Source organism: Vanacampus margaritifer, chromosome 3 (assembly GCF_051991255.1).
Source record: "Vanacampus margaritifer isolate UIUO_Vmar chromosome 3, RoL_Vmar_1.0, whole genome shotgun sequence".
Taxonomy (NCBI): Eukaryota; Metazoa; Chordata; class Actinopteri; order Syngnathiformes; family Syngnathidae; genus Vanacampus; species Vanacampus margaritifer.
In genome coordinates, this window is record NC_135434.1 from 9,198,050 (window position 1) to 9,221,235 (window position 23,186).

Genomic DNA, 23,186 nt, shown 5'->3' on the forward strand with positions numbered 1-23,186 from the left:
TAAACTAAGGTTGCTACAGACAGACGCAGCACTCTGTGTAGAAATGAAGTAGCACAATGGCAGAGGAAGCAGTCTGAAAAACACTAATAATTTATAAAGTTTAGGATCCAGATACATGGTATTGGTACTCGCCCATCAAGAATAATAAGCAGAATACTCTGTTTTAAAAATAATCAATAGCTGCAGGCAGCCCAAATTCAGTCAACATCATCATTAAATCTAACAAGCAAGCCGCTTATTAAAATCTTGCGCCCAATCAAGGCCACAAAAAAAAGCTCTACTATCGGATGAGGTCCCCTCTGACTAACCGGCCTTCAAGGTTGTCAACTTTTGTCAAGTGCATCTGCCTGCATGAGAATACAAAGAGGGCTCAGCAAAACCGACGTACAATAAACCCAACCCAACGTTCATCTGTGGTGTTCCCACACATTCGATTCAAGTGCGACTGAGGGGATGAGTCATGTGTGAGACGTGGTATTAATAGGCGCAACCAGGCTCGCTGCTCATCAGCTCATGTTGCATTTAAATTGTTAGAATAATATCGATTTTTTTTTTTTTTTAACTCTTTAGATTGTTTTAAGGCAGTGGTGGGGAACCTAAAGCCTGTGGGCTATATATGACCCATGAGAGCATATAGCACTCCCTAACACACCCCTGCTTTTGGGAATAACAGGGAACAGTAGCGACCAGCTGCGGCCTGCGGGTAGATTAAAACTGACAGACGTTACCATAAAATATTTCAAATATCATTAGTATTTCTCTCATATGGCGAAAATGGCATCAAAACAAGCCTAATTCAAAAAATATCCGCTTACTGGTAGCGCCATGCACATTCATAGACTCAACATGAAACTCTACAGCACTGACATTGACGTCCTCTGGTTCCTGCTAAGTGTGACCGGCATACATGAAACACAGCAAACACTCCATTCAGTGACCAGGCAACAGCCACAGTTTGAAAACACGAGATGAAATCCACCATGATGAAACTCACAAAACGCACATCCAAGCATGCCCAACGCAAGAAAAGCTCTCTGGTGCAACGACTGCAGTATTTTTGGGGAATGTTTCTTACCCTGTAAAGCCCAATTCTGCACAAGGCAAGGGAGAGCTGCATGTGCTCCGACATTGTGCTGAGCAACAGGCGTATCCCACGGCAACACGCAAGCCAAGCCTCCCTGAGTGAGTGAGTGAATGGATGGAGGCGGATCGGGAGTAGCTGAGCTAAACGGCATCGGGGCAACAGCGCAAATCTGGCGTTGCGCTTTGGCGGAGGGGCCGGAATGAAGCTTGCCTTGTGTTTACTCGAACATATTCATTCATGAGGAATAGAAAATGCATGAAATTGTCACAAGGGTGAATGAAAAACAGAGCAAGAAATCTTGCCACAAAGATTGAGGGCTCAGTGACAACTTGAGATCCAGAATAAGACCACAAATTGGATTAGTCACTATTACACACCCACACACTCCATACTGTCCATAGTAGTTTGAAAACACTGCTCTTGTGTGTGTGTGTGTGTGTCTGTGTGTGTGTGTGTGTGTGTGTGTGTGTGTATGTGTGTGTGAGGAGGATAAAAGTAAACCCTGGCGTTTGCAGTGGTCGTATATGGGGAGTCAAGTGAGTCAACATGGTGCTGATTCAGCTCAGATGTCAAGTGACAGTCGCCGCTATTGGCTGCTAAATGCCCACTATCACCCCTATAGAAATACTGAACAAAAAAATTGCACAAAAATTCAGAAGCGCCATCAAGAATTCTTTCTGTATGGACCCAAACCTAATAATAGATTGGCTGTAATTAATCCAGCACTTATTTGAATCTGTGCAGTGTCCAGACAGCTTTTCTGGTCCTTACTGTAGTAAATAGTGATGTAATAATTATACAGATGGTAAAGCCACTTTTTTTTTTGGGGTTCAATCTCAGAGTTCCACTATGGTTTCAGGAGCAGTGTATAGGCATGGCCCACAGTTCTATCATTTGTGTTGTAATTTGTGAAAACATATGAAGCTTATCTAATGTGAATCATTCATTCTGTTTCAACAGATAAAAATCGGTATCTCAAGATCTCGGCTATGGCACAGATAGTACAGCAGATAATGCTAGCGTTAGCAAGTTTTCATCTGACAAGATAGTTCAGCAAGTTCAATGGTTTTCTCTTTTGTCTTTTAAAATAAAGTATAGATAAGATGCATTACTTCAGTGATTCAGCTGACTCGCTAATGAAAATTATTGAGCAGAAAAATGAACCGCTGAGAAAACATTCATTCACAATAAATAAATGTGCGCTGCAGTAGTCACAACTCCAACAAATGGCTGCAATTACACACAAAAAAAGATAAACAAAAATTTGGTGTGATGGCCTATCAATATTTTAAAGAACAATATAAAAGTGCCCGCTTTCAATTATGATGATAGCATTATCAAAGCCCATAAATCCTCTCTTTGTTGCCAGGTCAAGACTTGAGGCTGACACGGCAGCAGCACACAAACATGCAGCCAAAACTCCAGAATTGGCTCCAGGAATGTTGTACTGGTATTTGACATTACAGCCAGAGGGTGTGGACCAATGAGAGAACAGGTAAAGCCACTTTAGTGTGTCCAATCTGGTTAAGTAATTGAAAATAAACAATAATGATAAACCAATATGTTTTTTTCAGGGCTGATACTGATTATTAGTAGTCAAGGACGCCGATAACCGATATTTGGAGCAGATATTAATTTTTTTAAAGGGAACATATTGGCATAAAAATTTGAAAAAATACAAACTACAGCTTTTAAATGTTTTGAATTTTTAAGAATATGTTTATAATATGACAACTTTGTCAATTGACATCTTTGTTTTAAAAATCTAAGGGGCAATAACATTTTTAAAAGTAAATAAAAACTTAAGTAAACAGCTCTCTATCGTCTTCTACAGTAAATAAAGCTTTCCAAAATGTAAAAATATCTGAAGTACTGTATAATTTTTTTTTTACTTATCTTAATTTCAAATAAAAACAGAACGTGCAGGGCCAGCAGCATCTCTGAAATTTAAATAATTAGTTCCCTGAAGTAAGCGTGTTCCATATCATACCTTCTACGATATTACCGGTTTATTTTTCTGGGTGATAAAAAATTGAAATATCGCGAAAATGACGTGATGGTGTAATGCATAGGTGTCAAACTCCGGTCCTGGAGGGCGGCAGTCCTGCAGGTTTTGGATGTTTCCGTTCTCCAACACAGCTGATATATGACATCAGCAAGCTCTGCATAAGCCTGATAACGATTGCGCTGATTGGAATCAGCTTGTGTTGAAAGAGGGAAACCTCCAAAAACCTGCAGGACTGCGCAGCCCTCCAGGACCGGAGCTGTAGAGGCAGCATCATATTTCAAAGTATGTCTTGTCTACTCATCTTAGAAGGTCCATTTATTACTTAACACTTGTGGAGCTCAGCGCGACATGCCTTGAGGATCTTTAAATGAATGCATGCTTTTGAGAAGGCGAAACATCCATCCATCCATTTTCTGTTGAGGGCTGCAGTGAACTGGAGCATATATGCCCACTGAGTTTGGGCAAAATGCAGGCTACACCCTGGACTGGTCAATCACAAAACACATACATTTCCTTTCCTTTCTTTGGTCCTTCCTCGGGTCTCCTGACGGCCTCACGGCTCTGGCTGGAAGTGTTCGGTTTAGGTGAACGGTATGGGATTTTTTAATAGGTTTTAGGTGAACTAATGAATACACACACACTCGCACGCACGCACATACACATTCTCACCCACATACAAAAAAAAATGATGATGACATGTCAAATCGGTAAAATTACCGAATGAACAATACTGAGCTCTCCAGAGAGAGAAAAAACAAACAAACACATAAATTAGAAACAGACAAGCATTGAACCTCACGTCACTGAGTGGGAACTGAACTGAAACGCAGGCAATGAATCACACTCAAAGTGGCCAGGAAGAAATTTCATACAATTAGGTTCATTGTTAAGACTGTAGCAGTAGCAGGCTAGTTTTCAGCTACTTTGGAATTACACGGAGAGCTAATAAACAGCTCAAAGCAAGCACTTGGTCCCTTTTGTGAAGAATTGTTCACCATCTTCCAAACGTGCTTGTTGGGAAGTACGCTAACACCACTTCAGCGCTACGCTCTCATATTTTTGCTCACAAGTCAAAGCAAAAAAATCAGCTGAGCAAGGGCTCATATATGGAAAAACTCACAAACCAGGTCACTCCTAAGTTAGGGAACCTCCGTTTTTCTTGTTATTTACAACCACAAAGTGGTAGACAAGTCTTTGTCCTCGCCGCTAGGGCTACAAGCTATATGGGGTGCACTTGGGGTCACGATCCTCGTACTCTGCTGTGACTTAAAAGGTGGGGCCTGATCTGGTGAGTGATGTGGGCGTCAGCAAATGAGCGAATTAGAGTCGGCTGGCTGTTAACTGGCCAACCCTTTAGCCAATCTACGCGTTGTTACTCATGGCCATCCACGGCTTGTGAATAGATGTGTTATTATGTGTTTGTTTCCTTGCGTTTGCTCAATAAAGCCAATAAAAAAAGTGCACAGACTGTGTTTGACCATAGAAGTTTCGCAGAATTTTGTGGAGCAAAGCATTCCTGCAGGTTATGTGCAGAGCATGACATTTTGACTTGGGGATCCAAGGAGCAGTCATGTGGCTAAAATAAATAACCTCTGGAGAGCGTTTAACTATCGTGACAGTTTTCCTTTGTCAATGTTCATAGTTAAACAAGAGGCGTTATCCATTTACTACTGTGTGCCTCAACTGCAGGATGGATGGATTACTGAGTTTTTGTGGTTCAACTATCCTGGGACAAGTACAAAAAATATGGAAATCGCTATATGAAACACAAGTCAATGAAAATCAGATATTCATAAATTATGTTTTTGTCACAAATTTTTTCACTGTACGCCTTCTAACTCCTCCCAATCACTAGCTTTTAAGCACTCTTAACTTTTGTCATTGTGTGCTTTCATAAACACTTACGGCTGCGTTCAGACTGCAGGCAAATCGGATTCCTCCTCAAATCCAGTTTTTAGGGCTGACTGTCCACACTTTTGTTTTAGCAAGTTTCTAAATCCGATCTGGCCCTGTTCAGACTAAGCCACATTATTGACCCATCTGACCGGTTGTTGCTGTAGCAACGACGTCATGTGACGCTGTTTACCGCTCCGTACTTTCCGTTCCTCGCAAGAGCGTTAAGCATTTTTTTTAATAGATTTATTTTTTTAACAACCACATGCCTATGGCTCCGACCGGGGCACTATTTCGCTACTTCCGGTTGCGCATGTGAAGCTCTGACGGTGTAGCGAGACCGACTTCAGCGCAAGTAACGTCAACTGTCACCGTGTTTCCGGTTGAGCAAGACAGGAACCGACGGGGCAGTGTGAGCCGTCAAGGCGAGCGACTGCCGAGCATGCGAGGAAACAGCCGGGCGGCGAAACCGATTGGATATGGACAGTGCGGACGCGTTGGTTTTGCACGCATAGTGACGTCAGGTCAGTCAAATCCGTTTCGAGTGTTTCGAGCTGATCAGACTGAGATGCTTCCTGTCCAAATTGGATATGAAACTTACTGTACCTCCCCGCATGTGGTTTCAATCTGTCCTGGATTTCATGTGCTTTGTGACTGTTCAGTAGTGGCGGGAAAATGAAGCTTCATGAAGCACTTGTGATATTTTTGGACTCCCCTAGATGGTGCTCTTGATTTAAATATAAAGGCTAGTGCAAAGGAAATTGATTACATTTCCACTGCATCTTTCACCCAAGAGTGCCATCTAGAGGAGTCACAAAATATCACAAGTGCTTCATGAAGCTTCATTTTCCCATCACTACTGTTCAGACTACACAAGAGCCATCCACGTTCAATCTGGACGGGCTAAAAATAGGATTTGGGCTGCCAGTCTGAACAAGGCCTAAGTGGCTTCTGTACAACACAGAAAATTGCACTTAAAAAAATGGAAGACAGGACAATGTGGAGCAGATAAATAATGTGCTTTTTTTTTTTTAAAGCATAGCCTCAGAGCTGTGAAAAGTCCACCAACCCGGAAGCACACAATGCAACGAAACGGCTGTGGTATGAATCAATCAAGTATTGCAAACATTCCAGATTAGTGGACAGTCAAACTTCACACTGTCATAGGCTGGCTCCGTCTCACACTAGACGAGCGTCCAGTGCGCTGCCAGGTCGTGTCCGGCCGCTTGGTGGACTTGTAATTTAGGAGGGCTGTATCATGGCAACAGCTAGCAGCAAATTCTTCTCTGATCAATGCCGAGTTGTGTGGTCCCTTTTAACACTTTGCTCACCGTGTAACTACCAAATGTCTCCATACAACTACACAGTACACAATATTTGCTATTAAAGATAAATGCCAAATGTTTTTTTTTCTTCCTTGTGGTTATTTAAAGAGTCAACACGTTCCTGAGCATTCGCCACTTGGCCTCCAGTACTCTGGAATGCTGACCCCAGAAACGAGAGTGGCTATTTCTGTAGAAAAGTGTCAATCTTGACTTGGGATGTATTTCAACACTTTTACATTTCTATACGTAGCTATAATCTCATCTTGCGAACTCACATGACCAAACCCAGAATCCAGGTGAGCCGTGATTGATTGTTACCTGAGCAGCGTGATGTCATTTTCAGTTGACAGCAAGTAGCAAAATGGCCGCCCACTGAGAAGAATGGTGGATTTTGCTCCTTAATTCATATTCCACAAACGCAATTATAATCAGATTTAAGACCATTTTATAAAGAGCATTTTTACTCAAATTCCTCCGTTGCGCCACATTGTCTAACCACTGTCAAATGTTAAACCAACAGAACAATTGTCCTGCTTTAATCAGATCATCAGAATCTGCGCAATCTACTTGCGAATGAGAGTGTGGATGCTTGTTTGTCTACCAACAACCCTAAATGAGGATACACGTAATAGAAAATGGGCGGCTGGGTGGATCTCAGTCTGTGTGTGAGTGTGAACGGTCATTTGTCTATATTTGTCCTGCGACTGACTGGCGACCAGTCCAGGATGTACCACACCTCTCGCCCAAAGTCAGCTGGGCTAAGCGCCAGCTCACCCGCTACCAAAATGAAGGACAAGCCCAATAGAAACTGGATGGATGGGCATCACAATCCATTTAGTTCCATATTGGTTGCATGTACATCTTGTTATAAGCTATTCCTCTGCATTTGGCCTCTCTAAAGGATGACGACAACAACAATGTCTGTGTTATTATTTTCCTCTGCTTCCTGTCTATTGTTGCGCTGTTTAAGCTCAGCAGCATCCTTCCCCATCAGAGGCAAAAGGCTCAACCCCCACCCCCCACCCATACCCCGCCACCACCACATCCAAGCCACCTATGACTCAAGCTAACGATACTACTGACTGCACTGTAAATACAATTTGTTTTGGTCACAGGCTATTCATAACAAACAGCCATGTGAGTGATGTACAGGTAAATGGATGAAAGCAGCCTAACTAGCCTATGATGCCAATTTTAAGAGTCCACCTTTAGTTGATAACATGCAGAGGTGTAAAAAGTACTTACACTAAGTTCTGAAATAGAGGAATATATTGTTTAAAAAAAAAGACTGATAAAATAGAAGTACTGATTCAACCTCAGTAGATTGAAAAAGAAAGTACAGAGTACAGACTCTAAAATGTACTTAAGAGTCAGAAGTCAAAATGAATTTTCTACTTACTTCCATGCTAACAAACATTATTTGAAATTGACAGTGCAGAAAAGGCCCAAACAAAGATTCGGTTACTGGTTTGGTCCATAAACATGTCAGAAAATGGGCAAAAATGTTGATCATTCTTTTCCAAATTGAAAGCATGTATTTGCAAATGTCTTATTTTAATTCAACATCAGATAATCAGTCTGATTTCATGGAGGTCTACAGAAATTTAACATTTATTTTTGAAAGTGTAAAATTATAATGGTTTTGATCATTTTAAATTAAACAAGGTTATTTAATGAACAATTAATTGATTTTATCAATTTAATTTCTAATCAATTAGTTGTCGATTAATCGCTGCATCTCAACTCACAAGCACATATTTATTAGGGGTGTTAGAAAAAATTGATTCGGCAATATATCGCGATATTACAGCACGCAATTCTCTAATCAATTCGATATGCGGCCGAATCGATTTTTAAACATCAATTTTTTATGGGAATATTCAACAAAACATCTTACTTATGGTTAGGATTCACACATTAAGCATGGAAGAATGTTATATTAATGGAACATTATGCCTTATTATTTTATTTCAATGCTGTTCAAACATGAAACAGACTGCAACCTGTTTGTTAAATGCAGTGGCTCAATTATAAGCCTGAATTTTCAGATAAATAAATACATTTTCATACAAATCTTACAGTGTACATGTACAAGTTTACTGATTAGTATTTTCTAAATTTGAGTACAAAAAAAAAATAATCGCAATAATCCATTTATAGATTCGTATCGGGATTAATCGATATCGAATCGAATCGTGACCTATGAATTGTGATGCGAATCGAATCGCCAGGTATTAGGCAATTCACACCCCTAATATTTATCCTCTGTAAAAATGAGTACTTATAACAGTTTATGGACTAACTTCTGACTATTCTTCATTTGTGTCTGCATGACTGTATGAAAATGCAATGAATTATAGCATTAAATATTGATGCACAAACTATTTAATTCTTCATATTCTAAGTCAATCGACCAAAACCTTTAATTAACCAGAAAATAAACACTCATCAAGACCGATGTCGCCTTTTCAGGGGTAATCAAGAAATTATGTTATACTTTTATAAAGTACACGATTACAGAGTGCTATTTTTTTCCTGATTTAGAAACCCAATTTCGTAATCAGATTATTCACACTTCCGTATATTTCTACGAGTGTTGTGAGTTACTCGCGTAGTCAAGGAACGAAATGATCGCATATGTCAATGCACCATTACATAAAACACATGGCTTACTGTAAACAATGGTGTACGTAAATGATGTGATGTAAACAATGGCTGCTTCTGGGGTGAATTAATATCGGGATCCTCTCCACAGATCCCCTCAAATGTAGCGTGTAAATGTAAAAAAAGTGGTCAGAAAATTAATTACACCTGGAGCACATCTAAACAACATAAAACAAGAGCGTCTGGTTGACTTAGCTCATTAGCATCAGGATCCCCCCCACAGTTGCAGCATACCTGGGCGACCCCTCATTTCAAAAACAGCAACGTCAAAAGGCGTCATCCTGGAGGGCAGAAAGCAGCCAACGCCACTCCATTTTGACACATTTACTCACCAGATAATCCATGTACAACCGCTGTGCAGTCCCAACAACACGACCAGACTTGGACGAAAACGCCCTTTCAGCTTAAGCGAGTCCAAAATGTTCGAAAAGGGGGCGTCCAGGCAACACGTCGCTTCGTATTCCCCGCCTTCCGACAAGCCACGGTGGGGTGTAAGTAAAAACAGCCTTCAGTGGGGCTAGCCACTCGGGGCTTTTCTTCTTCACAGTCTCTCCGCCTGAAAGCACACCGGAACCAGGCAGCGACGTCCCGGGTCGACGCGAGCGGAGGGAAGGTGGTCGGTTCGAGGGTTTCTTCCTTGTCTGGAGCAAGAAGTCGCAGTTTTTGTCCCACACGCTCACACACCGTAACAGTTTGTTGCTGTGGTTGGTTGGCTTGTTGAGGAAACCGACGAAGCCTCCGTGGTGACGTCATGAACGTCAACGTATGCGCGTAGCGTGCTCACGTGACCAAACACATGGCGACTGAACTGTTATTCAGAAAAGCGCCGAGAGGGGAAACAAATCAAGAAAAATAAATTCATAAATAAATTTAAAAAAATTATCCAGGGTTACTTTAATCGTTTTTAGTTTCCCGTTTATTTGCATTTTTAATGGATTTTAGCGACCGATTTTCTGTGACTACATAATGATGTACAAAACATATCAAATTGTAGCCTGACCTGTTCAAAAGCATGTACTAAAATAAAAAATATAATAAAACGCTGGCGCTCCAAAATCATCACTTTTCAGGAGACCACCCCAAACGGCATGTTTGTTCAACCATTACTTAAAGAGAGCAACACATTTTCAACACTTAAGATTGGGCAATAATTTGTAAATAAATAATAACACCCACGCGTGTAGACTGGCCAATGTAGATTAAAAAAAAAATTATATGAAATTTACCAAACTGGGACTTATGAGGTTTCGGCCCGTTGCCAATGATAAGTAGCAATAGAAAGAAAAAAAAGTATAGTATTTTGAAATACGGAAAATGGGGATTGAGGAGGATAATATAGCCTCAATAATGCTACAAACAATTCACTATCATTATATTTATTTTATGAATATAATTATGTATTGCATATAATAAAAGGTGCAAAATAATTTAAATATGAAGAATATCAAATGTATTGCGTAATATTACTATTATTATGGATGATGATGATGATGATGATGATAATAATGTTGATGCTAAATAATAATAATTATAATAATAATAATATACGACCCTCTGATAATGTGCCCAAAAGTTCACTTGTAACTGAAGATATTTCATAGATTTTCCATGGATGGAGGAACTCTGCTTCAACTCTTATTTAATCAAAATGGATTAAAATTTATATTTCATAAAGGTTTAATATTGTGGCCTACTGAGCTGGAGCTATAATTCTGACCGCTAAATGTAATGAAACAATTACCGTAAACGGTCATTGTTTACATTATTGTTAAACATAAGGTAATATAACAGGTAACATAAGGTAACATACAAACACATTTCAGTGGACTGTGAGTATGAGCTCAACAATACAACAAGAATAGAATTGAACCACAAATGATCTGCTGTGAACTTTGATGTAATACATTGCACAACACATACGGGGAGGAAGATGACACTGAATGTACTTTGAGAGACAGTACAAAGTCCATGTCTGGTTCCTTGTTAATATGTAGGCCTTTGCAGGACAGTACACAGAATGGAGATGGGCAAAACAAATGATGTGTTAGATGTCAAATTCACACAAAAATACAGGTTGTACTAACATTGTTTGCACTAACCTATATTTTGGCATTTACAACTACATTCTGTAATGTTGGGGGGGTTAAAAGGTCTTGTATTCAAGCTAGGAAAAAAGTACTGCTGGACACAAAAAACATGGGCCAAATTACCTTGACAGAAGGAGCACCAATCAACCAGTGGAAACAAACGGGACAATTACACAGCAATATATATGAGAAAATACATATGAGAATTGTATTGGTGTGATGGAAACTCCCTGTTGAATGCAGTACAGTGTTCCCTCGTTTTCCGCTGGGGTTAGGTTCCAAAAAATACCCGCAATAAATAAAATCCGCTAAGTAGTGATCTTTATGTTTTACATTTATTGTAAATGTTTTAATGCTCTAAAATCCCCCACCGTACAGTTTATACACTTTTCTCATCGAGGCATTTACATATTTTTGCATTTCTCTTTTGTTTAATGTTAAACATTCTCAAATATTCAAAATTCATTTTTTAATTCATTAATTAAATTTTATAAAATTACTGTTAAAAAAAAAAAAGTATGCAAAATTGCACAGTGAGACCGCGAAAAGTGAACCGCGTTATAGCGACGGAATACTGTACTGCATTTTCCCCGGAGGACAAAGTCTTTGTCAATATTTTATGTGCTAAGGAATGAGGAAAATCTCCATGAATAGCTCATGTAGAAAGTGAACACGGTGTCCGCAGTACTGTTTTTCTGGTATGAATGACATGGAATTTACTAGACATTACTGCTATATAAACAGTATGCAATAAAACAATGTGAAGCCACGCCACCAAAAAAATTAGCAAAAAAAATGGATACATTTTTATTTTACAGTTATTCATTGATTTTTACATCATCATTTTAGAGAAAATATATTTACCTTTAATGTGTAATTGGGAAATTGTGTTACTAACTTAAAATAATAGGTTTTTTTTTAAGCCATGCAAATAAAACATGAAACAAAAAAATAGTAACCATTAATTTTCTATTTATATGGATGATCTGGGGATCATTATACTACAAAACGCAAATTGCAGATAACCACAAGATGGCAGTGTCTAACAGAGCTAAACCTAGGCCCTTGCAATGCCTTCATGAATCGTGAAAGTTTGTTTTTCTGTTTGTTTGTTTTTTGGTCCTAGGTCTTTTATAATATATCAGGGTTTCTTATTTTACTAGGACAACAGTGGCCCTACCCCCTTATCTGAAATTTTAGGGGCGCAGGTAGAACATTTATAGGGGCATATGGTCGAGTTCTGAAGTAAAATTACTTGACTCATTTTCACATGTAGCAACATGCCGAAGACAGTCTGGACACTGAACTTAAGTGTGTATATGTGTCAAAATAAGCATGACAAATGACTTTTCCAATTAATTACATCTAAAAATTTAAAATAAAAAGATGCAAATGCAAATAAAATTAATAGTCTTTTTGTTTAATAAATATTATCTGTGGATAATTAATTAGACATTTTAAACTTATTTGCTCTATGAAAATTGTTTATGTTTGGCCCAAAATACTCAAAAGTTCAAATAAATGAATAAAGAAACGCTTTCAAGGCACCAATAGATCAAAGCATTTAAAAAAAAGAGTCTCCAAAATTCTTGATAAAGAACATTCTTTCAAAGCAATCTTTGATGAGGCGAAGTGGGATAGATTGTCGCTGTCTAGGGGCGGGTAGGGGAATCACACGCTCCGCCTTCGATTAACCAGCCTGGCCGACTTGCTGTTGCTGAGCAGCACCAGGCAGCAAGCAGCGTCCGAAGGGGATCGAAGGCAGTCGGGAGGTAAGGAGCAGGAGACCAAAACGTCCATTTTACAGTCTTTGGGGCTGAAGGGAATACATGCTGATTTAAGAAGACGGACTTGTACGTAGTAAGTGTCGGGCTGAGAGGGGCAGCTAGCTGGGACTGCCCGCCGCGCTGCTCTCTAACCCTCCCCTCCCCGGCCCCGGTCAGCGGGTCGGAACTGAGCCCGCCGCCCCCTTTTGCTCGTCCCCCCGCTTCATTCCGAGCATGGCGGCGCTTCTCCGGGCCAGGGCCATTTACGACTTCAACTCAGAGAACCCCGGCGAGGTGTCGGTGCGCGAGAACGAGATAGTAAGTTTGCACAGCGAGAAGGACATCGAGGGATGGCTGGAGGGAACGAATAGTAAAGGCGAGAGGGGGCTCTTCCCCGCGTCGTACGTGGAGATCCTGCGGGGGGACAACGACAAGACGTCCGGGGACACGCACCCCGAGTCCCGCTATGCCAACGTGCCATCCACGGGGAGTGTGGATAATGCCTTCCCGCCCCCATCGCAGCAACAGATTTACCAGCAGCCCAGCCAGGGTAGCGACGACGATTGGGATGACGACTGGGATGACAGCTCCACTGTGGCGGACGAGCCGGGCACCACGGGAGGCCGGTACCGGGACTTTGAGGGCAACGGGGCATCCACCTACAGTGTGTCCACATCCTCCATGGCGAGAGGGCAGCACCCCAAAAGCTCGGCGACAGTCAGCCGAAACCTGAACCGGTTCTCCACTTTCGTCAAATCCGGAGGTGAGGCCTTCGTACTGGGCGAGGCGGCGGGTTTTGTGAAGGACGGGGACAAGATCTGCGTGGTGATGGACCAGCACGGTCCCGAGTGGCAGGAGAACCCGTACCCGTTCACCTGCACCATCGACGACCCCACCAAGCAGACCAAGTTCAAAGGGATGAAGAGCTACATGTCGTATAAACTGACGCCCACGCACACCCAGGAGCAGGTGAACCGGCGCTACAAGCACTTTGACTGGTTGTACGCCCGCCTGGTGGAGAAGTTCCCCGTCATCTCGGTGCCCCACATCCCCGAGAAGCAGGCCACGGGGCGCTTCGAGGAGGACTTCATCTCCAAGAGGCGGAAGGGCCTCATCTGGTGGATGAACCACATGACCAGCCACCCTGTGCTGGCGCGCTGCGACGTCTTCCAGCACTTCCTCACCTGCAGCACGGACGAGAAAGCCTGGAAGATGGGCAAGAGGAAGGCGGAGAAGGACGAGATGGTGGGCGCCAACTTCTTCCTCACCATCAGCACGCCAGCGGCGCCGCTCGACTTCCAGGAGGTGGAGAGCAAGATCGACGGCTTCAAGGCTTTCACCAAGAGGATGGACGACAGCGCCCTGCAGCTGAACGCCACCGCCGGCGAATTTGCGCGCAAGCAGATGAGCGGCTTCCGGAAGGAGTATCACAAGATGGGAGTGTCCTTCAAGGTTCTCAGCCAGGCCTTCGAGATGGACCAGCAGGTCTACTCGGCCGGACTCAACCAGGCCATCTCCTTGACGGGCGACGCTTTTGAATCCATCGGGGATTACTTCGCTGAACAGCCCAACAAGGATCTGGACCCTATCATGGACCTGTTAGCTCTTTATCAGGGACACCTGGCCAATTACCCGGACATCATCCACGTCCAGAAAGGTAACGCACGTCACATTAGATCATCAACAGGGGTGTCCAAACCTGTCCATTTCCTATTCTACTCATCCTCTTAAAAGCTGCACTTTGTAACAATTTGCCCAAAAATATCTTTACAATAACCTTTTTATTTGACTGAAGCATTTTTAAATTAGTAGATTAACACCTTAACTTTTCATAACGGGAACTCCTGCAAGCCTCTGGGCAATAATTTTCGGGTTCGAATTTCCCGCCCTGTGTCTGCCAATGTGACATTATGTGCATTGTGGGGTTTTTCCTGTGTACAAAATTCAGAGGCGGCCACCTCCAGCCTGAGCCACTGATATCGCTCAACACAGCGCTCCAGCTGTGTTGGTTGAGCTCGGTAGGAACACATTTTAACTGCAGTTGCAGTGTTGTGCCATTATGGAGGCGCTATATCAACCAGCAGTTCAACAACCGAAGAAGAAACAGCTTTCTTTTTTGAACTTTGATGTACCGAAGAAGAAACAGATCATGGAGCAACCGTTGCACACGCCATCGCCAAAGTCCTAAAAACAGTGTATACAATAAACATAATAGTGTTTTACAACAACGCTTAACTATATTTACAATTTAATATGTACTAGTGGATTACTTTTTAATGATTGTAGTTAAAAAATGACAAAAAATAATGGCAACTTTGTATTCATATAATTTCTCATTTCTAGTCCCTGGTCGTAAATTGGCTGCAGGAGGGCGGCCCGTAATGGTATCGGTCACCGCCATGAGTACCGATACCTTAAAATAAGACTGGTATTGGCACCGATACCGATAACTGGTATTGGTAGTCAGGGTGCTACCACCTCTGCCTCAATGTGAGCCAGGAAACACCCTGCATTGTGTATTTGAAGAAGGGAAAATGCAGTTTCGTTTTTTGGCCACATGTGGCAGTATCGATTTGAAATTAATTTTTTTGCGTTAAGTAGCTTTATAGTCAAGCTAGAGCGTGTCCCAGTAGGGATGACAAAATAGTCACGTTCACAAACCCTCAACCTCAGAACTGTGAGGTAGATGTGTTAACTGCTAATTTGTCATGCTGACACTTTGACGTTATTTAATTATTTAACCATTCCAACGGTGTAGCTAAAAATATGCTAAGCAAAAGGTCTAGGTGATTATGGAAACAAAATTATCACAATTAATAAACATGATTATTGGTTGAGTTCAAAACGTAACGTTTATTTAACTACTAAATAATGATATACAGTATTGAGATATTAGCAATAAAAAATAAATAAATACTGGCTCCCCTTGCTGTGCACGTTTTGGCCTCTTGGGGGCAGTGTAGTGCAGTGGTACATTATAATAAAAGAAGTAGAAGAAAGTCCAGATTGAATTTTATTAATATTTACTCGTTTGTCTCATAGTGAAGAATATCTACTATTGCTATTATAAATGTAAATGTATCAGTCATTATAGCTATTGTGTGTGAATATTGTATTTTATAAGCGGTTCAGAAAATGGATGGATGAAAACATACCGCTACTATTATGAAATAATTAAGGTGTCTCTACTCCTCTTATATCTTCAGTACAGCACTAATATTAATCATTCTTCGCATAGGATAAATATTATACGACTGAGTAATGTTGTATTGTTTTTCTACATTTTTTGTTACATTGAGTTCCGACAGTTGCTTAACATGTGATCGGACTTCAACATGGATACTATTTAGCATTAGCATTAAGTTAGCAGACTGAAAGGCTAAGTTATGTGTGTGTGTTTTTTTAAAGTTGTAATTATTTAGTTTGACTAAACTTCATATGGCGAGTGGCATTAAAAAGAGAATTGAATTGAATTGAATTTTGAAGAATTGTTCACTATTTGCCAAAGTTTATAAGTTCCCAGCGACATATGTTATTGTATACTTAACGCCTTCCAATCATTGCCACAGAAAGTCTGTCGAGGTCAACATCCCACAAGAAGCGAACACCCGATTGTTCTCACGATGTGGTCGCCTCCTGAGAGGCAACATTGTTCGGTGGTGACACAATGACACACAGTTGAGGCATTTGTCGAGGAGGATGTAAGCGGCGCTTCTTGCAATAAAGCCACAATTGCTTCCTTCTGAGAGGATAGGAAGACTTTACTTACAAACACCCGCCGCAATTAAGTACATGGCGTGGTTAATATGCTGCAGGCAGCATATTTACTCCTTGTAGCCGTCGCTGAGCACCACGGAGAAAGCATCGTGTCGAACGTGGAAACCGAGACGAGATAAGAGGATAATGCGAATTAATCCTTGTGATGCCATGTTCCATCCATGTCTCGCTGAATATAAATACCACCACTGGATGAGACATTAATAATTCATGCCCGAAGCTCCGATGGTGCCTGTCCACGTTCAATACCTTGAGCTTTCAACAGCTGCTACAATTCTGGTCTCGGAATGCCATCTTCGTCGTGGTTAGGAACGCACCAATTTGTAAGAGAGCAAACCTTCACCAAGGTTTAACAATATAGGTTTCAAAATAAAATAAAACCACCATTTAAAAACTACCGGTACATGTTTTTGGCTTATCCATGTCTGATATTTACTTTTGTTAAGCGGTTGAGATGATGATCTTAAATATTAAAGTGGAGAAATTATGCACAAAAAAAAAGTTAAGAATTTAACTCTTTTACTGCCAAAAACGTTAAATGACGCCAAGGACGTTAACTCTTTGACTGCCAAAAACGTTAAATAACGTTTAGTAAAATCCTATGGAGGAGTGCCAAAGACGTTAAAAGACGTTTGTTTCAAAACAGAGGTGAAACTAACCATTTTCTATTGTTGATTACTGAAAAACGGAATAAGGTAGAAACAAACTTTTTTTTCTGATGAAAGATGAGAGTCCAATCTTTCATTTGGTAGTATGTGTGTTTCCATAGTCCAAACACATCATTTTCTATGGACCTTGAAAGATCAGTCAAAATGCTTAAAATCGGCTGGCACTGGGGACAACCCGTTTCTGAAAACGTCTGGCAGTCAAAGAGTTAAAAGACGTTCTCCAAAAAACGGAATAAGGTAGAAACAAAACTTTTTTTTTCTGATGAAAGATGAGAGTTCAATCTTTCATTTGGTAGTATGTGTGCTAACCCTAACCCTAAACACAACATTTTCTGTGGACCTTGAAAGATCAGTCAAAATGCTTAAATCGGCTGGCACTGGCGACATCCCGTTTCTGAAAACGTCTGGCAGTCAAAGAGTTAAGAAGGTCAACACTTTTTCACGTCATGTATTTAAGTTCAAATCTCTTGTCAAACAATTCAATTCCAAATAGGCTTTGGGGCCAAAAATGGCCATGCAATGCACAAACTGCCAACATTCCAAAGTAACGTTGTTGACTGTCCGATTACACACTGGACCCATTGACTCCATGATAAAAAAGCTCTTAAGTGCCATCTCTCACGAGTCAGCTGACCTTTACCAGGTGACTCAGTCCTCCGTGTTGACTGCTGTGACAACATGTCCAATATCCTCGAGATCATCATGACTAACAGCAGGAAATAAAAGTGACAGCCAGAGGCCTTTTTCTAACCTATAACCAAAATGATGTTTCCAGCATGTTTATTCATCTTAAGTGCTATTTATTCTAGGAGCACATGTGAGCTTCCTGGCAGGACTTTTTTTTCATAGAATAACATTGAAATTTTTACCACACACGTAGTCCATAAACGGAAATGAAAGCCACACCAGACATTAATGTGTGGCAACTTTAGTAGCAAAAATAAATAAATTGGACATCACTATTGATCTCGACATCTGCAGGGACTCCATTAGCCATTAGCTTGAGCAGGGTTGGCTTGCTCATGATAGGAGTCCTTATTCAGCTTTTGGAAGCCTGTTGAGTGTTGTGTCATTTATTTTCAGCACCCTAGCATTTGTTTAGGAATAAAATTGGAATTGGGTCCTGCTATGAATCTACGTTAGAGATAGTTAAAGCTACTGAATGCTGATTGAATTTCGAATCGCTACTGCCACCTGTGGCCGAAAATAAAACTGCATTTGCTCTTCTTCATGTAAACAATGTGCACATCCATTATGAACAGCTAAGGTGTTAATCTACTAACTAAAAAATGTTTCAGTCATAAATGGTCAAATAAAAAGGCTATTGAAAAGATCTTTTTGGGCAAATCGTTACAAAGTGCATCATTAAGCTAAAAATAAACGCTTTCACTATTTATAAACCTGAAAAGTGATAACGAGATTGAAGCTCGGGATTACAGTAGGCCATCTGAAACAACATTAAAATAGAATGTCCTCCCCTACATTTGATTATTTAACTGATGAGCAGAATCACACGTGAGAAACAATCCGGTCGGCAGCCGTCAATGGACGAGCGTGGCGACGAGATAGGGATCGTTGCTCGCGTCGCACGCTCGACTAGCTGAGTATTATGTAAACAGGGATTACGTAAGATCGGCTCGGCGGGGCTCTGTGCCTCTTGCGTCGACCTCCCTGGGGAGGGATCTCCTCAGAGGCATTTGGTGGTGGGCCATACAGTCGAACATCTGCCTGTGGAAAACTATCAGTGGCCGAAGAGCTTTGAACCCGTGGATCCGTTGAGAGCGGATGATATTCACATTTTTTAGTATTATGGAAGCTTGTTATGGCGACATAGCAGCCATAATATGATGACGCAATACTTAAAAGCTCCTTATGGAAGACATCAAAGAACGACCACATTTGAGGCTAGTTTTTTGCTTGAAGGAAACCGTTAGAAAGAAAACTTGTGAGGAGATTTTGTTCACTCATCTCATCTCAACAGGATCATGCAAAAATCCCCCCCCCCCCCCCAAAAAAAAGGCCAACTCAATCCATGGAAGATATCTTAAATTTTGGTGCAGATCTGTTGAACATAATGGGGGGGGAATCTTATTTTTTACAAATTAAAAAGTCGCTTTTCCATAATATGTCCACTTCAAGTTGTGATTGTTTGATTTGTTGTGAAGGTTGTATTTCTTGCAAACACTTCTTCCTGTTTAGAGCGTTAGCGGACGGGAGGTAAAGTGCGCACCTTTGAGGTTTGAAGTATTTCAGGCTGTGGACAGCTGCGTTCACACTCTTTATTGTTGCCTGTGTTGCTGCAACTGTTAGATATTATTAACATTTAAATTCTTTATTTTCATATATTAACCATTGTTATACATTATTAACATCTTAATTCTTTATATTAACCATGTTGAAAGGTTTTATAGACGTGTAAAGCAAGTAGTGTTGAAATCAGTATAATTTGACCTTAAGATGGGACATATTATTTGGTCTAGAAGTTCCTTCTCTGTGGGAAAACACATTTGGTCCTTGAGGACAGAATCTGTTTTGAACACGCACCCCTGACTCTGTTTTCGCCATCGCTCATGGAAAAGTACCCAGAGAGAATGTTTTGTCTACAAATGAAAGCGGTCGGTTTTAACTATAAGAAGCCATTTTACACGCGGAAGAGGCACATTCAGCGCTCTGAATTCCACCTGTTAAGTGATGAATTGGAGTCTGTTACGATGTCCAGAGATCTCTGTCAGATTAAAATCATTTTTGCAAAGGTGTTTTTTCTTACATTAAATCTGTCTTCAAGTTTTGGAACACGCAAAGAGGACAAATATTTTTTATTCCTCTTCACAACCGAGGGGGGGGGGATGGTAAATCAACAGCACTTTTTGTCTGTCCAGTGTGAAAATGGCTCAGTAAATTAGTAATGTTTTGTTTAAGTGCGTGGCTTATTGGCCAGCTTGGATATATTTTCTCATGCTATTTCAGGAGAATGTTTCAACAGCGAGGGTCCCCTGGGAGAACTTGTAATGGCCGGGGGGGTCTTATCACCAAACTAAATTAAGCAAGAAGCCCAACTAAAAATGATCACTTCAGATTGTTTGTCGTCAACGCTAAAATGTTGACAGATGAATTGATGACATCATTTTTTTGAGTGTTTTTTTATTTATTTTTATTAACCTGCTATCTTAATAAATCTTTGCCTTCAAACTTTTACTGTATGGTTGCTACAGTATGAAAAGCTGCTGGGGGGAAAAATTTATCTCTTTACATTCGCACATTCTAAAAATGAAGAAGGAACTTCTTAGATTTGCTTTCTGTGACTTTTAAACAGAATTTTTTTTTTTTTTCTCGGGATATCTTCCGGTGTTGACTGCTAAGTTGGGCCAACAGGATGGCTTACATACAGCAATGTGTGTGTGTGTTTTAAAGGAAGTGGCTCCACTTTGGTTTAGTGTGAAAATACGAGGTTGCGAAGCATCATCATGTCTTAATCTGCTCGTCACGCATGTACAAATGTTCCCACAAGTGCGGAAAAAGATTTCTTTAGTAATGATTGAGCGCGTGGCCTGTATGATGACATCTTTATTCAAAATGAAGCATGTTGCTGGGGCGGTGCTAATGTTTTCCCCTTGAAATAGCCACTGACCTTAAGCAGGCGGAGATTTCCTTATATGGCGCTTTCGCAATCCTTTACTCGTGTGTTTGCGCGCAATGTTGGACGTTAACTTGCAGACTGTAGCAGCAAAAAAAAAAAGAGAAAGTGCACGTAAGGTTGTTTTTAGGTTAAAGTGAGAAACACTGGTTAAAAATTAAGAACCTGCGAGCTGTTTTCCCCTCATGACTTCCTCTCTCAGACCGCAACAATAAATACCACATTTTGCCATCACTCTAATAAACGCCATGCATCAATTAGTTATCCATTCAAGACAAATAAATGCCTCCACCAAATAAATGCCATCTTATTTAAATCATGTTGCTAACCATAACAGCAGAACCCACCAAAGTCTCAGACTAAGTAAAAGCCACACGCATTCATCCGTTTTCTGTAGCGCCCATCTGCAATTGAGTAAATAAATGAATAACTCCTAAAGCTATAGTTGAGTAAATAAAATCATTTTTTTATTTAACAAATGAGGACCTCCCCCTACTGCAGTATATAAATACTATTTGCAATTTGTAGTCAAGTAAATAAATGCCGTCATCGTACAAACACATCTCCTGGTAGATGCCTCCTCATTTGTAGTTGACAAAAAAATGGGATTTTCTAGAAATAAAGACCTCCCTCATTTTTAGTTGATTAAATATGTGCTGTTTTAGTACAAATTAAAAGCCTCCCTCGTTTACAATTAAATTAATACTGTTTTGTACAAATAAAGACATTCTAACATTTATAGTTAATTAAATAAATATAATTTTGTAAAAATTCAAACCTCCCTCATTTACAGTTAAATGAATGCAGTTTTTACACCAATAAAGACTTCCCATCTGCAGTTAAATAAATAAATGCCATTTTGTATTAAAAAAAAAAAAAAACATTTTCAATTGATTGTCTGTTTGGTGCAAATAAAAAGACAATGTCCTATCTGCTAAGTAAATAAAAAAACAATTTGTAAAAATAAAAACCTCCCTTATTTACAGTTGAATAAATGCAGTTTTTGCACTATTAAAGACCTCCCATCTGCAGTTAAATAAATGCCATTTTGTATTTTTTTTACATTTTCAATTGATTGTGTGTTTGGCGTAAATACAAAGACAATGTCCTATCTGCTAAGTAAATAAAATAAAAAAAAATTGTAAAAATAAAAACAATTGTAAAAATAAATACCTCCCTCATTTACAGTTCAATGAATGCAGTTTTTACATTAACAAGACCTCCCATCTGCAGTTAAATAAAAAAATAAAATCATTTTTGGTGCAAATAAATGACCATGTCCTGTCTGTTGAGTAAATAAAAAAAACAATTTGTAAAAATAAATACCTCCCTCATTTGCAATTGAATAAATAAATGCAGTTTTGTATAAATAATGACTTACCCCAAAGGATGCCTTCCCCATCTGCAGTTGAGAAAATAAATGCCACGTGTACTATAAGTCAAACTACGGGAGTGTGACCAACTTGGTCTTGATAGCCATTTTTCTTTATGTTTTGTGCGAGCAGGCGCCCTGACAAAGGTGAAGGAGAGCCAGCGTCACGTGGAGGAGGGCAAGATGGAGGCGGCGCAGGCGGAGGGCATCACGGAGCGCTGCAACATCATCTCGTGCGCCACGCTGGCCGAGATCCAGCACTTCCACCAGATCCGCGTGCGCGACTTCCGGGCGCAGATGCAGCACTTCCTGACGCAGCAGATGGCCTTCTTCCACAAGATCACCGCCACGCTGGAGGAGGCGCTACGCAAGTACGACGACGCGTAGCCCCCATGCGCGCCGCCGCGACACACTTTTGACTGAGACGGTGGCGCTGCCGCTCGGTGGGACTTCCAAGGAGGGCAAATCCAAGGCTGGGAGGACCAATTTGTTTTGAGTTCATGCAGGGGTGTCCAAAGTACGGCCCACGGGACATTTGCGGCCTGTCCATTTTTTTGGCAGCAACGAAAACTAATAATTGACATTAACAACAACAACAACAAAAAATGGGGATGTTGTTGGGGCTCGAAAAAAATGAGGGTGCAACAACGCCCCTGACAACTATTTACTAAGGATGAATGATTTTGAAATTAATCTTTTGGACACCCCTAATTTAATGCAACTTTTTAAGACTACTGTTGAAAAAATCCGCATCAGTTTGGCCACAAAAGTCATCAGGATGAAATTGGACTTTTTTTTTCCCTCCAGCCTTATTTTTTAATAGACTACTGCAGCTAACCCAGACAAAAGTGTTTACATGTCCTCTCGCTGTGCCTTCTCCTTTTGTCACTAAAGCTTTATATACTGTA

General features: G+C 40.6%; 2 protein-coding genes across 3 annotated transcripts in view; one reads left to right on the forward strand and one right to left on the reverse strand.

Moving 5' to 3' along the window:
* Positions 1 to 9,722, reverse strand: part of arl15a (ADP-ribosylation factor-like 15a) — an 88,023-nt gene extending 78,301 nt beyond the window's left edge. Inside the window, exon 1 of one of the 2 annotated variants that reach the window (XM_077560941.1) lies at positions 9,307 to 9,722. In XM_077560941.1, the coding sequence (XP_077417067.1) occupies positions 9,307 to 9,318 (12 nt within the window). In that variant the 5' untranslated portion in view covers positions 9,319 to 9,722. Of the gene's footprint in view, positions 1 to 1,075; positions 1,312 to 9,306 lie in introns of those variants that run through there. The other variant, XM_077560940.1, reaches the window with a different exon arrangement.
* Positions 9,723 to 12,716: 2,994 nt separating this feature from the next.
* On the forward strand, positions 12,717 to 23,186 carry snx18a (sorting nexin 18a). The gene is made up of 2 exons (XM_077560939.1): positions 12,717 to 14,484; positions 22,412 to 23,186. The coding sequence occupies exons 1-2, from the start codon at positions 13,062 to 13,064 to the stop codon at positions 22,663 to 22,665; spliced, it is 1,677 nt and encodes a 558-aa protein (XP_077417065.1). The 5' UTR covers positions 12,717 to 13,061; the 3' UTR covers positions 22,666 to 23,186.